The sequence below is a fragment of the Haliotis cracherodii genome, unplaced genomic scaffold (genome assembly GCF_022045235.1).
Source record: "Haliotis cracherodii isolate W230 unplaced genomic scaffold, xgHalCrac1.p SCAF_15, whole genome shotgun sequence".
In the NCBI taxonomy this organism is placed as follows: domain Eukaryota; kingdom Metazoa; phylum Mollusca; class Gastropoda; order Lepetellida; family Haliotidae; genus Haliotis; species Haliotis cracherodii.
This window is the reverse complement of record NW_027266270.1, coordinates 28,302,535-28,318,347: the sequence shown is the minus strand read 5'-3', so window position 1 is coordinate 28,318,347 and position 15,813 is coordinate 28,302,535. Positions and strand designations below refer to the sequence as shown.

General features: G+C 40.7%; 1 protein-coding gene and 1 non-coding gene across 4 annotated transcripts; both read left to right on the top strand.

Annotated features, from left to right (window-relative positions):
• Positions 1-3,516: 3,516 nt before the first annotated feature.
• Positions 3,517-9,086, top strand: LOC139462020 (innexin-11-like). Of its 3 annotated transcripts, XM_071243517.1 has the most exons (3): positions 3,517-3,601; positions 4,934-4,989; positions 6,919-9,086. In XM_071243517.1, exon 3 carries the CDS (start codon positions 6,922-6,924, stop codon positions 7,924-7,926), a length of 1,005 nt encoding a protein of 334 aa, XP_071099618.1. In that variant the 5' UTR covers positions 3,517-3,601; positions 4,934-4,989; positions 6,919-6,921; the 3' UTR covers positions 7,927-9,086. The 3 variants fall into 3 exon arrangements, with proteins under 3 accessions (XP_071099618.1, XP_071099620.1, XP_071099619.1); XM_071243519.1 differs by lacking the exon at positions 4,934-4,989 and having other exon boundaries at positions 3,519-3,544; XM_071243518.1 differs by lacking the exon at positions 4,934-4,989 and having other exon boundaries at positions 3,525-3,601.
• Positions 9,087-11,171: 2,085 nt separating this feature from the next.
• Positions 11,172-11,244, top strand: Trnar-ucg (transfer RNA arginine (anticodon UCG)). Its single transcript has one exon. It is a non-coding gene; the product is annotated as a tRNA-Arg (tRNA).
• The last annotated feature ends 4,569 nt before the right edge of the window (positions 11,245-15,813 follow it).

The following is a 15,813-nucleotide window of genomic DNA, read 5'->3' as shown; positions in this document are numbered from 1 at the left end:
CCGCGGTGATAATATTTCTACCGCGGTGATAATATTTCTACCGCGGTGATAATATTTACACCGCGGTGGAAATAGTTTTCTGTATTTTCATTTAAGTTTTTGACATTTTCGCTTTTGTTTTTGACATTTTCGTTTTGGTTTTTGACATTTCCATATTAGTTTTTGACATTTTCGCTTCACATTTCAGCGACTCAATAGCTACTTGAAAGTACATTTTCCATGTTTTCAGTTGTTTTTATACATGATTTATCACATATTTGTATGACAAATCGTGTTAATGTCCCTTATGGGCCACCGTAACAGAGAGCTTGGTGTAATTCTCCACCAGAATGAAATTCCCCATCCAACTGTCATCCATGAGAGTGTTTTTTTTCTAACACAACCCCACAAAAGTATTAGGGCAAAAAGGCACCAATTTTTTAAGAACATGCATTCCCGCGTCAGCACTTCACGGGAAAACGTCACTGTCTGTGTTAGTGCTAAGGTTTTAAGGGAGAAAAACTTTTGTTGTCATTCCATCCATCATATGGCCCCACCGGAGCTTCTGGACTACTCAAGAAAGGGGTTGGATGGAAGACGCATGGGTTGCTGAAGACCTATTCTACCTTTGATCTTCACGGTTTTAGGACTGCCCCTTCATTGTAGTCTGTGGCTCAGAGGCTATGAGTGATTAAAGTTCACGGGCATTTCACCGCCCCACCCAGCCTATATACCTGACGATGCCTTTGCTCCTTGTTCAGATGTCACTCGTAGTTCATGGGTTCCTTTGTTTGCAACAAGCTCAGTGTCTGTGGCAACATTAACACACGTGATAGAATCAGCAGCTTCTGCCACCATTATATCCAAGTATATACTGCAGCTCACACATAATGTGCCCAAAAACACAACAAGCACAGTGTCCGTCGCCCCAGGGTCTATCATCTCCGAGTCATATCAGCTTCTGCCACCATTACATACGCGATATACTGCAGCTTACACCAGATTTGTCCCAAAAAACACCAAGCCCATTGTCCTACGCCCCAGGGTCTAACATCTACAAAACAGAAGCCCCGCCACACACACACACACAACCTGTAAAACACGCGAGTACATCCCCAACATGCCCCAGAGTCTGCCACCCAACATCTCTACACTATTACCATTTCAGGGTTGTGGTGACACCATTCCCGTAATCACAGACCCAGCAACTGTCCAGGCATTATTGAGTGTTATTACAAATAAAAAACACTCAGATACTTGATCTAATGCCTGAACATGTTACTGGGTCTCTTGATGACAAATTGTCCCGTGAAGATCCGGGTTAGAATTGGTCTTCAGCAAACCATGCTTGTCAGAAGAGGCGACTAACGGGATCTGGTGGTCAGGCTCGCCGACTTGGTTGATGCATGTCATCGTATATCAATTGCACAGATCGATGCTCGTGACATCAATCACTGGATTGTCTGGTCCAGACTCGTTTATTTACAAACGGTCGTCATATATCTACAATATTGCTGACTGCGTCGTTAAACAACAATCAAATAATCAAACAAAACATGGTCAACCAAGTCACCGTGCCTGACAAACATTCAAATCCATATGAGTGCGGTGTTAAACAACAAACAAACATCGTTGTTCCGCATCTACAACACTAACATCCACAGCATCATGCCGCTTGAATTACGCGTCGGGGTAGAATGAAACACTGTCAACCAAGTATCAGAGCCAGACCACCAGCTCTCCTGCCATCAGAATATAGATAATGAATTAGTTCACTTGTTATTCTATAAACTATATTACACTAAACCCGAATGTCGACACTTGTTATTCTTATCAGGGAAAATCCCCTTCCATGCAGCCATATATCAAATACAGGTGGGAATGAAACCAATACAAGTTTTATAACCAAAGACCTTTACACATTATGCTGTAGTCTTGTTGTGACAGGGCGCGTTGCTTACATTCCGTCATACTATTTAGAATATAGCTCTGTACTGGGATAGGCAATGTAAACTATGTCACTCCTCGCTGTAGCGTTGGTGCACCCTCACCACGTCAGTATGTGCAAATTCATATGTTTGTGTGGCGGTTCTCGACTACATGACGGTGGCATGTGAGTGAGTGAGTTAGTATGGCTTTACGCCGCTTTTAGCAATATTCCAGCAATATCACGGGCTTCACACATTGTACCCATATCGGGAATCGAACCGGGGTCTACGGCGTGACGAGCCAACGCTTTAACCACTAGGCTACCGACCTCCCCAACGGTGGCATGTAAATAATCGAGTCCGTATGAGGCGCAGTGGGCTTTTTACTATTCATTCGTTATTGTCTATTATGAATAATTGATTTATTGATATCACAAATTCGATATTTTGATATCATTAAATCAGTTAAACAGATGACAAATTTGAAATGTTGTATTGATACCTTAAAATTGATTTTATGATATAAATAATTCACTCCTTGGTAAATGAAAAGAATAAGTATCCCTTAAAGTCACCCATAAGACTCGGTACCTTGGGTGATTGCCAGCGGCGTGTGTCGTTACTGATAATATCAATCATTGGTTTGTCTGGTCGAGGATCGATTATTTAAAAAAGAGTTGTGATAATGCTGGATTACTGCTGACGGCGATGTTAAATAACAAAGGTAAAAAACAATTTGTAACTGTTTATGCTATGTCGGACAAATTGTAGTTAAGGGTGTATATGGTGAACAGCTCTTGGGGTTAATGTTTAATGAGACGTTAAGTCTGATGATGGGACTGTATTGTCTGCAGAATATATTGCTTCTCGAACAGAAGCGTTGTGGTGACAGGGAAAGCCATGAAGATAGCATCCATGTCAAACTGTCATACTGTATGAAACAGTCTTGAACGATACACGTTAGGACTGAGGTCCTCGTAGCTGAATCAGAAAATACTCATATCATAAAAATAATTCACTCACGAACGAACGACAGTCGTTAACCCGTGATATGAGCAGGTGAACTAGTTATATAAGGGACGTAGCTAAAAAAGGGAAGATTTAAATCTACAGTTGCAGTAAATGTATTTCTTAAACACTTACATTTGTTTTCTTTGTTGGTAAACGCCGCACTCGGCAATATTCCAACTGTATGACGGCGGTCTGTAAATAATCGAGTCTGGACCAGACAATCGAGTGATGACATCATGAGCATCGATCTACGCATCAACCGAGTCATCTAGCCTGACCACCTGATGCCGTTAGTCCTCTCGGGAAAATCAATTCTAACACTTACAACGATTATCAGACACAGGCCAAACACAAGCAGGCCCGTACAATATTCTAAAACAGGGATAACAAAGATGTCCCTACCACGTTCTGGAAAGAAGAACAACATTGTATTTTGGTAACAATTTCAAAGTGTAAACATTTGCTTTTAGTGCTACGTAGTAGCTACACATACGATGCTGTCAGATACAGTTCTAAGTTTCATTCGAAGAGGGCCCTGACATCCCTGGCGCGTCTGTTCTATTAATAGATTCTTACACGCGAGGCGCGGGAGGAAACATTCAGATTGTTACCGAGAATTATAACAGGTATATTTGTTCCCCCGACTGCTCCTCAGGTGGTGAATCTCACGACTTCACATTCAGGTATTTACGTTCGTGCAAATATCAGTTGGTTCGGGTTGTTTCTAAAGACGGGCATTATTTTTCCTTATTTCCCATTTTCTGTCAAATGGAATCTGTTCGTTTTGTATATTGCAGAGGACCGGTTCCCTGGCTCTGTTTTGGCTTAAGTATGTGTGGTATTCAAAATGCACTGCGTTAACTTTCAGGCCTGTATCAGGCTTATAGCGTGTGATGCATAATACCGATGATCAGATCGTGAACTGGGAAACTGAATGTAGGATCGCTGAGGCGTTTATCAGAGAAACTAAACCTAAAGTCACAAGCGCTTCAGCATCACTAAAGCTTAGAAGGTGAAGGTCAGAGTCAGATATGAGTTGCACGACGTCCATATTCGAAAATACTGAACGCTTTGAATATTTAGGATATTTTGTATTTACCTTGTGAAATCGAGGGGATTACGTCACTTTTTTGCAGTATTATGCACGAACAAAATGAACCATCCTCAGGGCTATATATCATACCAGACCCGTGAAGATCCGGGGTAGTATAGATCTTCAGTAACCCATGCTTGCCGTAGAAGGCGACTATGCTTGTCGTAAAAGGCGACTAACGGGATCGTGTGGTCAGACTCGCTGACTTGGTTGATGCATGACATCGTATCCCAATTGCGTGGATCGATGCTCATGATGTCAATCACTGGATTGACTGGTCCAGACTCGATTATTACCAGACCGCCATCATATAGCTGGAATATTGCTGAGTGCGGCGTTAAACAACAAACAAACAAACAAAAGAATCATACCATGTGGATCTCCTTCTGTACCAAGTGGAATTGTTTTGACACGTTGATATGTTACGTCAAAAGCCTTAACACAAACCTTAAGACGTTCCTATTTTCCTAGTCGCCATTATCTTGGCCTGGTTTTATTTTTACACTTTATGCAAATATTGTACCAATTTAAGTTCGCTGTACGTCCTGGAGGTATGTTTGGTACTGATTTGCAATTCTTATTTCAAAATTTTACATTTTATCCATATTTAACTTACGGACCAATTATATACATTTTATTTAAACATGTTTAGTTACTAAACATATTTAGATTATTGGCATAATACACAATGATATGCATTTTCTCGTAAACATGATTTAAATTTAAGCATGTTTAGATTATAGGGATGTTGAGTTTAGGTGGTGTTTAGGCTGTGGCAAATAGCTCATTTCGTTTGTTTAGACCAGAATAGTTTTCAGGTATTAAACGCCAAATGTGTATTCCGTATAGGATTTAAACACATTCCTAAACATATTTAGATCTAAACATGTCTTGTGTTTTAACACATTTTTTTACATTGTAGGGCGGGGCCGAGATCAGACATATAAGGTCAAGGTCGCAGTGAAGGTCATACGTAAAGTATGTTTGCCACTATCACAAAAATCCCTTTTTCTGCAGTCTTATGCATGTAGTTGTCATGTTTGAAAGTTGGTATGATTGCAATCACAACAGTCTCACAATCTTATTATGATCAACTGTGGGTCAGAGTGACCTACAATATTTTTGTCGTTACACTGAGGTCCACCAATTTGGTTTATGTCCAGGATTAGCCCTATGTGATGTTCTTGAAGTACTTGCAACTGAAATTCAATTTAAGAATCACCCTCCAAAATATCATATCATCTTATCCTTGGCATTGTAGTGGTAAGTTTTCAAGCAATCTTCATTTTTAAGATAGTTTGTATACTGAACCAACCTCTATGTAAATTTATGTATGACATTTATTTAAGACACCAGCACTCATGTTTTCAAAGGGAAATAAACAAGCGCGTGATTCGATGCAATTGAGGGTCAAAGTCATCACACAGGAACAGCACATTTCCGTCTTATTTGCTATCAACCAGAGAACATTTAACCGGAAGTGGTCATTGCTATACACGCGGTAGCTACAAGCATGTAACTTTCTCTTTCAAGGTTTTACTGCACTGGTCATCCGTTTTTGAAAGGTTATACTGCATTAGACAATGGGCTTAAAAGAGTAATATAGATAGTGGTTTTTAGTCAGCTGTGACATATTTTGGTGAAATCAAAATGGTTCTTAAAAAAGAATTCTGGTGGGAACGTATTGGGGCATTGTAGGGAAGGACCCCGCTTCTGTTAGCAAACACAGTCTAGCCGAGAAGCAATATATATTACAGATAATACAGTCCCAGCAGCGTCAGCCATCAAATTTCCTTCATAGTTCGTGTGTGTGGTGGGAAGTGGGTGGATTCTTTCTTTTCTAGATCAAACACGCACACAAACAATGTTGCACTGACCAGGAAAACGTTAAATGGGTGGACATCTCCTGCACGGTATGTTACTGCAGATCGTGCTTGAACTAAACACCTTACCTTACATGCTCCTGTGCTGATATTTGAGGGAATAATCTGGATTTTATTTTGAAAGTTTGATTATTACTGATATTTAACATTTTGCCTCATGTTTTGCAACCATAATTAAACGTGTAACAATTAGACTATGTGTTTACTCGGCTTATTGCAATATTCCATCAAAATCACGATCAGAAATTGTCTTCACATACATCTTCCCATGTTGGGAATCGAACCCGTGCCTTTGGCGAGCCGAGCATTCGATTGAACCACTTGGATAACCGACGGCCAGCTGATGAAAGAGAAGAGAAACAAACGTTTCAGAGGAAAGATTACTGGTATATGTCCCAAGCCCACCCAATCCCTACATTCACCCATGCACGCCCACACACTCAATAATTGATAGGTAACTAGAACAATTTGTCAAGTTGTCAAATATTTGGTGTAGATCGTCAAAGTCTATAATAGGTATACTTCAGTGGGGAACCATTTTCCCCCGTTTTTTTCTTGTTCAACCCCTATCTATTGATACTGCCTATTAGGGAGTATTAGAAAACATTTTATGTCGGAGAGAGGTATTTTCTTAAATTTTGTGAAACCCTATTTAGTGATGGATGCTGTTCGTTTTCTGAGTAGAACTAGGAGCGGTCGGGTAGCCTGGTGGTTAAAGCGTTAGCTCGTCGCGCCGAAGACCCGGGTTCGAATCCCGACATGGGTACAATGTGTGAAGCTCATTTCCCGGGTCCCCCGCCGTGATATTACTGGAATATTGCTAAAAGCGGGGTAAAACCATACTCACTCAATCACTCACTGAGTAGAACTATGACGGTTAGAGTGGTTTGTATTGTTGGACGTAATGAGTGGTCCTAATCAGGATGAGTGTTGGTTTGAAACCACTGATCTAAATGTAATACTTGTTCAAAACGGCGTACAACAACACACTGACGCGTTATATAAATCTATAATTTTGTTTCAGAAGATGTTTTGGAAACGACGGAGAGACGAGGATGATGTTGATCGCCTTAACCGCATCTGGACCCTGCTTATCTTAGTGGTGGTTGGGATAGCCGCCATTGTCTACATCGCCGTCTTTCCAGATGCCGCCATTACCTGTCTACCAGCAGACGAACAGACAAAAGCCGGCACCTTACAATATGCTCTCAAATACTGCCTTGATGAAGGATCATTCAACACACAGTATTACTACGAAAACACATTCTCCTACCACACTTTCGTGCCACTGTTTATGTTCTACCAGGCCTTCGCCTTCATTGCACCCCATCTGCTGGCGCAGTTCCTCAAGAGACTCCTCGGATCATACTCGGAGTTCCTGTTCCTTTGTGCAGAGAACTGCAAACCCGACACCAGCTCGGACGCTACGTTTATGTCCCGAGTGGCATCCCCCCCAGCACCCAGCATCAAGAACACCGTAATATTCATGTTAAAGAAAGCTCTGTACCTTCTAAACTCCTTCATCCAATTAGTATTAATCTCAATGCTTTTTTCACCGGATAAACCTTTCAATGCAATCAGGGACACATACTCCAAAGGTACATCGGAGACTCCTTTTCCACGATATGCAAAGTGTCGATTTGATATTCAAGGCGAAAGCACCCAACATTATCAGTGTGCCCTTCACATTAATGCCTTATATCTCAAGGTGTACATGTTCCTCTTCTACTGGCTTCTGATCCTGGCCGTGGCAAACCTGGTAAGTCTTATCGTGTGGGTTCTACTGCTCCATGTTCCCCAGCTGACTGCAGGGAAGATCAAGCTGTACATTCTGGCCTCCGGAGTCAATGATTCCTATTCATCGGAGAAGCAGCAAGCGTTTGTAAAGGAGTATCTGGGGAAGGACTACCTGTTGAACCTCCTCCTGGCACAGTCCACGGACAGAGAACCCGTGGCTGCAGATCTGACCATGAAACTGTGGCAATCCTACAAGCACACTCCCTCACCTGAAGTGGAGACAAGTCAGATGTAGTCTTCCACGGATACGAATGAAGCAGGCCGCTTGTTGCAATGTGGTTTGGATGTAAACGCATACTTCACATGTTTAGATCTAAACATGTTTACGAATGTGTTTAAACGTTTTTATCTGAACACGTTCAGGTCTAAACACATGAAATGAGCTATCGTCTCACAACTTTCACAACACAACATTCCCATAGTATAAACAAGTTTTTTACCTCAGCAGATGTCTAAAAATAAATGTTAAAAACCCGTTAAAATCTTGATTTAAAAAGTTATAGGGTTATGAGAGTTATGTACGGTATTCTTACTTGCAAACCGTAGCCTGCAATACAGTTATAGGATATTCTAATTGGCTATAAGGTGTTCTAATCAGCTTACCACCACCTACAATACACATGTACATTATTATAAATGGCTAATCAAGACCTACAAAACAGAGAGGGACACGGGTGGCCCAATCGTCTGAGGCGTCGCGATTAGTCTAAGGAGTTGCGTCCCTTGGGCTCGACAAAAACCTATGATTGTGGGTTCGAATCCCGGTTCTAGGTTTGTCAGCACCATACCCTTGCTCGTGGGTTTCACCGAAGTGGTAAACGTCTGAGATCTGCATCACTTCGGGCTTTCCTCCCACATTACGCTGACACGTAAAACCCAACTCACCTCTTACTCACAAAACAGATATACGGTATTCTCATTGGCTACCCATGACCTATAAAACAGATATGTACGGCATTCTAATTAGCCATCCGTAAATTAATAAATAATTAGCTCCAAAGAGTTCTCTTCAAAGCGTCCACATTGACATTGAGGGACTGTTGCGCTAATAATTTCTCCAAATAGGTGTGACTGAAACTTTCCATATATATGCTCCTCTAAATAGGCAAGACTGCAACTGTCCATATGTATGATCCTCTTAATAGGCATGACTGAAACTGTCCATATATATGCTCCTCTAAATAGGCATGACTGAAACTGTCCATATATATGCTCCTCTAAATAGGAAATATTGGACCAGTCTCTGCGTGTGCCAAAAGTTACTGACCTTGACAATGCGCGCACTCGTAACGTATTTTGATATTAAGCTGAGCGGTATTGGTATGGTACTTTTCCATCAATTAATTAATTAAACATTGCTGATACGGCGTTAAACGCTATGCACTCATTCACTAACCGAGGCTCAATGGTGTTGATGGTGTTCTATTCCAGTACATCAATGAAGTTTGTTTTTATACCTTCACGTTTTGATGTCTTTTTATACTCTAAATAAAAGACACATATATACTGTCTGTGTCTGCGTCTGTGTTTACTGTAAATTTTGTTATGCTTCATGCAACATGGTTATGACAAAATGACAAGATGTGAAACCTGAGAAATGATTCCTCAGGCGAATACCGGTAAATATTTCACTGATTGAGAGATTAAAAATACACACGCAAATAAAAAACTGCAGTATTCACATATATTCACTCAACATGCTTGTCTTACGAGGCGACTTAAAGGATTGGGTGGTCAGACTTGGTTGACTGACTAAACGGGATGCTGCTCAATAATATTCAGAATAGATATTTATTCGTGAAAAAGACTGCCCCTCGTCTACAGATATAATAAAAATATATATTGACAATGGAGGCAGGACACGATTTCATATTTACTGTAAACAGGATATATCATCCAAAACTGGCTCCCACGGGAGATATCGCTTGGATGACATCAAGCGATATCTACACTGTAGATATCGCTGCAATGAAATTACATCCCAATGCTTTGCAGACCATTGTGACGTCACTGGTTACCATGTCGTCTACTGCTACTGAAGCTGTTTGCAGTACTTTTTACACTGAAGACAGGGCTAATTACTGTCTACAAATGAAAAAGTTGAAAGAATGATGTTGGGTGATAAATAAAATCTTACCCTCGTATCTTTTGATATCAAATATATCAACACGAGTTGATAAAAGTTGAAAAATTCCGAGGCTCTAAAATATCCCACTTCCACCACAACCACACAAATAAGATAGATTTCATAATGATTTGACAAAACTTGCTGACCGCGCAGTAAAATAAGATTTCGCATGTTGGTCATAATTAACACTCAAATATATTTCAGCTACACAATGCACGATACTGTATTAATATTACCTAATCTGTTCAGTTATCGATTACATTCCGAAGATGGCCTAACGCAGCCAGTTGATACAAACATTTTATCTATCTAGGGATATTGATTTACATGCATTATCTGTCAATTTACATTGAGATTCGAGAAATAACAGTCAACTGGACCTTCGTTTATTCAAGACTCGTTTGACACATACATATATAATTATGTAAGTATACCACAAAAAGCCTGTTATTTTCTAAATGTACTTTATGCATTCAAATAGAGGTGTCTTAGTGGTATCCGTTCCTTTGTTTATTTTCCAATTTTTTATCTATATCTAAACAGTCAAATGCCTTAAATACTGACGACAAAGCCTAGCCACTTAATCATAAAATATGAAACTTACATGATATGCCTGTTTATTACATTACATTACATTACATAACCGTAAATCCGACACAATTATATATCTCATTATTTAAATGTCAAGAAGAAAAATATCAAATACATTGTTCAAAAGAAACCTGACAAATGCCCTTCAAGGCAATAATACTCAAGTCCGAGCCTATCTGGTGTCGTTGTTGGAATGCGCAGCCAGTAAACAGTAGCCCAGTTGACAGAAACTTGCAAAGGACGAATCAAGCTCTTCACAGCGATAGCCCGTTCGCGGAGCTCTCTATACCACCGAGATTGTAACGAAGGTGTCACGCACTGGGAAGGAGCTTGAGGTCAAATATTAAGCTGGTTCCCGGCTCCCTTTGCGCGACGTCAACTTTCGCCTATATTGTGATATATGAGACGGGGTCCAGCTTAAAGATGCAATAGCTTTTCTTGTGTGTGTATATATATATATGTAGTCAGTATGTCAGATACAAAAATCAGTGACGCGTGAATCAATAGCTGTAAGGTATCTGTGCCCGGTAATCTGCATATTCATGTTGCAACAGCTGACCCAAATAAGATTTTCAAGGAAAGTCGTGGGGAAATCGCCGTTTGTTGTTTACAATTGTGCTTTGGTATACTGAACGATAACAATACCATTAACAAAAACGTCATAACATCCTTGAAAGATTCATTAAATCATGATTTCGTGGATGAGGCATGTAAACGTTATGTAATGATTATATATGTAAAATTCACCCAATTCTAACAGCGGCCTCGTGGCCTAACGGATAAGGCGTCTGACTTCGGATCAGAAGATTGCGAGTTCGAATCTCGTCGGGGTCGAATTTTTTTCTCATTTTCCCCAAATTAATTTCAGTTATGCCGGTTTTATTTATCATTATCATCATTTTTATTAATTTAATTGTAAATCAAAACAATAGCGTATACATATTTTATAAAACTCTTATGACTTCAAAATGCATATAGATCTATTATAATTATATCCTAGTTCAAATCGAGGTCAGCATAATCAAAAAGACAAAATAATTCTAAACTATACTTAACACATGAGCGAAATGAAATGAGAATACATCTACAATGTATCTACATGTATCACACACTGCCGTGCAGATTGGACTGTATGAGATGCACTAACTACATATGGTACACTTTCAGCATACGTTCCATGTAAAGTAATTATATTATCAAAAAAAATCACTTAATATTTGATAGGACTCAGTGAAATCTGCAAGTAGGTCGTGCTGTTGCTTGTTACATATGGTACCTGGTTCTATCCCCGTGTTGATCAATCATGTCAAAAGCACCTCCGCAGGTTGCATCTTCTGGATGAAGCGTCGTAAAATCCTTCTGAAACCAGTCATAAAATTGTCGATGCGATCAAAGATCGCAAACGCATTAATCATTTCAAAACATTATACTCACAACATATTTATCCTTGAAACAAATATGCATCTAATATCAATCTTACTTTTAATTATAACGAGCATAACAATAGATTCAAAATATCTTGTAATAACCCCGTTCTTGTGTAATCTCCATATCTGTTCTAACTTGGGCCGGCTTGTACGGGTATTTTCTCGAAATCTTTCGTCGGTGGTCGAATTGTTTCCTTTAATGTCTACTTTTTAAGAATATAGGGATAGTGAAACAAGAAAACAAAAATTCCAGTTATCTATTTCCTTTTTATAATTTTGAAAAAATGTAACAATGTTTAAAAATGTTTTTTTTTAAAAATGTATGTTGTTTCAATGCATGGGAACAAAGCCACGCACTTTTAAGAGTATCGGTGACGTTATGAATAGTACTTGAGCCAACAATTACGGGTCATTGTAGATGTGACACTTTTCTAAACACTTTAAACTGGAATAATCCTGATTTAAGAGGTCGTCGGATTCGTAAACAAAGTACTTAAACAAATGACACCTTAGTAATGATTGGTTTGGTTGGTTGGTTGTTTAACGCCGCACTCAGCATTATTCCAGCTATATGACGGCGGTCTGTAAATAATCGAGTCTGGACCAGACAATCCAGTGATTAATATCATGAACATCGATCCACGCAATTGGGATCGATGACATGCATCAACCAAGTCAGTGAGCCTGACCACCCGATACCGTTAGTCGCCTTTTACGGCAAGCATAGTCACCTTTTACGGCAAGCATGGGTTGCTGAAGACCTATTCTAACCCGGAATCTTCACGGGTCTCTTAGTAATGAAAAATATAGGTCGCATAAAGAACCCGAGTCTATACGGCTGTTACTGCTTCAGTGCACCACACGCAAGTCCGTAGTCTATATTCTGATTAGAAATAGAAATATGCAGGCCACATACAAAAGCAACAAATATAATGGTGTCACATTCTATGACTGTATGGGATTTTCGGTTAAAGTGCGTATGAAAAAAAACAGTAAACTGTGTTTATTATCTATAATAACAATTAAATTATTAAATATCCTAAACGTTTTGTTTAAAAAACATTACCAGAAAGTACATTGTGTGAAAGACATGCAACAAGTCGTACTTGGCCTTGATAATGCTGATTATCCAATATAAGTTGAACATTCAATGTGAATCTGAGGACAATACACTTACACAGAATATACCATTATATTGATATACCCAAGGCCGAGGTATGAGTATACCATCCATTATTGTTAATGGAGCCTTATATCGCACAAACACTTCGATAAATAGACATGCCATGATGAATGCATGCATCATTTACTTACAAAACACTTACACCCTGACGACGATATGTTATTACAGATTTCATATAAAAGAAATGCATACATGTATACGAATAAATAACGCCATAAACAGGTACTAAACACATCGAACAAAGCTCTAGAATATTTCCCAACAAAACACATGTAAACACCGAAGGCACCTACACGAGTTTAGCCTTGTCAGAAATAATCACGTTTCTGCTCCAGACCCACCCTATTTCCGCCACAGCGCTCCCAGACAATGGAATCAAGGTACGGCCCCGCTGAACTCGTGTACACGCAGGCCTGTGTTCTGTGATTGTTCTGGTATGTAGTGTATATAGCAAGACTGCCGACAATTCAGCTTGCACAATGACAACATGTTCGTAGCAAACTTCATTTAGTCCCCACGGAAAGGCTGACCCGGGCAACTCTCTTCGCCCCGGGCTTGTGGTGAGTAATGGACAGACATTTGGATCTCGTTTTCGTGGGAAGAGAGGGTAACCAATTTACCGAATAACACAAACCTGCGAGAAATTACAGATTCTATGTCCTCAGTGGTTTAATATTGTATTTGTTTGTTTGTTGTTTAACGCCGCACTCAGCAATATTACAGCTATATGACGGCGGTATATTATTGTTAATAATAGAGTCTGGACTAGACAATCGTAGATCGATGTACAAGGTGTCAATCACTGGATTGTCTAGTCCAGCCTCTATTATTAACAATAATATACCGCCGTCATATAGCTGTAATATTGCTGAGTGCGGCGTTAAACAACAAACAAACAAAACATCTCCACTTAAATTGGAAAGGAGCCACAGTGAGGTGGGAGACTGAGAATCTGAAACTGTGGAAAATGTAGACTTGCTTCATTGAGACGTTAGCATTACACGAGTAAGGGCAGGGCGGAGCGGAGGAGACTTGATGTGGTTCGGGTACTGTGAGACAGACTACCTGATCTCAAGTGGAGACATAAGCTTAGTCTATTGTGGAAACAAAGTCACATAAAATCAAATTTTTGCTTTCTGTTTCGACCTGCATTGATGTTGGTACTGTTTTGAGTAAAGATGTGGTGGCTGTTATTGTGTAGTTGAAAAGGTGAAATGTCGACATTCCGTAAATGTAACATCGGGCATCTGCTGCTCATAAGCCCCAAGTTTGCTCGGGGTAGGAGACCTTTTTCTTTTCGATTGTCACACCCTCTACCACCACCTTGCATATGTACATCACTGTTAACTGTACAGATCGTTGGGTTGTTTATGCATGCTTACATCCGATTCCAAACTATTGGACGTGAACAAATCATGTAGACTGATGAATGATATAATTATAAGACACATTGCCTTCTGGTTTATTCATAGTTGCATATAGGTGTATTACTTCCCATCCCAGTACCCAGAACCGGTACGCCATCACCGTTCTCCATTTCATGTACCCCCCCCCCCCCCCCCCCCCCCCTTCCCCACCGGTTCTCCATTATCGCGTACCCCTCTCACAACGTACCCCATCCCGTTCCATATAAATCGTACCCCGCTCACAAAGTACCCGACCCCCATTCCCCCCTCACAACGTACCCCCCCGCCCCTTTCCCATGCCACGTACCCTCCCCCCTCCCCCCACGTATACCCTCTCACAACCGTTCCCCAACCGATCCCTCACACCTGTTCCCCAACCCACGTATATACCCCCTCACACCTGTTCCCCACGCAACGTACACCTCTCATACCCGCTCACAACGCAACCCGCACCTGTTCCAAAACCCTCGCACCCGTTCCCAATACCCCCCCCCCCCCCCCCCCCCCGAACAACGTACCCCGCAGTCGCTCCCAACCCCCCTCACATAACCCCCCACCCCATGCACCCCGAGAATTCAAGTTTACTCTATTACGCAGATCTCTTGGGGTCAGTATGGACGGGGAGTCTTGCCTGCTGACCCCCGCTGAGGCGGAGACACAGAGACTCTGGGACGAGGAGTACAGGAGACGTCAGGAGGAGCTTCAGAGACGTGCACAGAGTGCCTTAGAAAGGAGGTACATATCTCTTGGGTTTAATAGTGACTGAATGTTGTTTTAAGCCGAGGTGAGCAATATCCCAGTTATATCACGGCGTCTGTAAATTATAGAGCAGTGACTAAATGCCAGATCCTGTCAACCAGACCCACTTTAGTCGATCTCCTCTTGCGAGGGTGAATGCATGATTTCAGTGTTTTTAATAATGAACTTATTGTGTAATGCCTTGTGATGGGCTTTTTTCATTAATTTGTGATGTTTAAAGCAAATCACATTTCATATTTTTTTCAGACGTTGTTTGAGACAAAAAGTTACCGATCTGAATGAACGCTGGAGAGGTTTGGAAGATCGCAGACAGGCACGTGACCGGGACTACTTTCACCGATGCGAAACGGTGCACCGGCAAAATACGTTATAGTAACATGAACGTGGACTATTAATCGTACCATTCCTGGAAAACAATCCTGAAAACAAAGTAGCTGTGATACCGTGATAGAAAGGAGATATAATAAACGTGTTCTAGTATTTTCAAGTGTCTTTCGTGAACCTATTCCAGGACAGCACAGCAGCACGTTCGTATCGTAAATCTTGACCTAATTTACAAGCGGCTGGTGACAATGAGTTACAAATGTTTTACATAAGACATAAGACATACACCTAAATCAAGCTTACG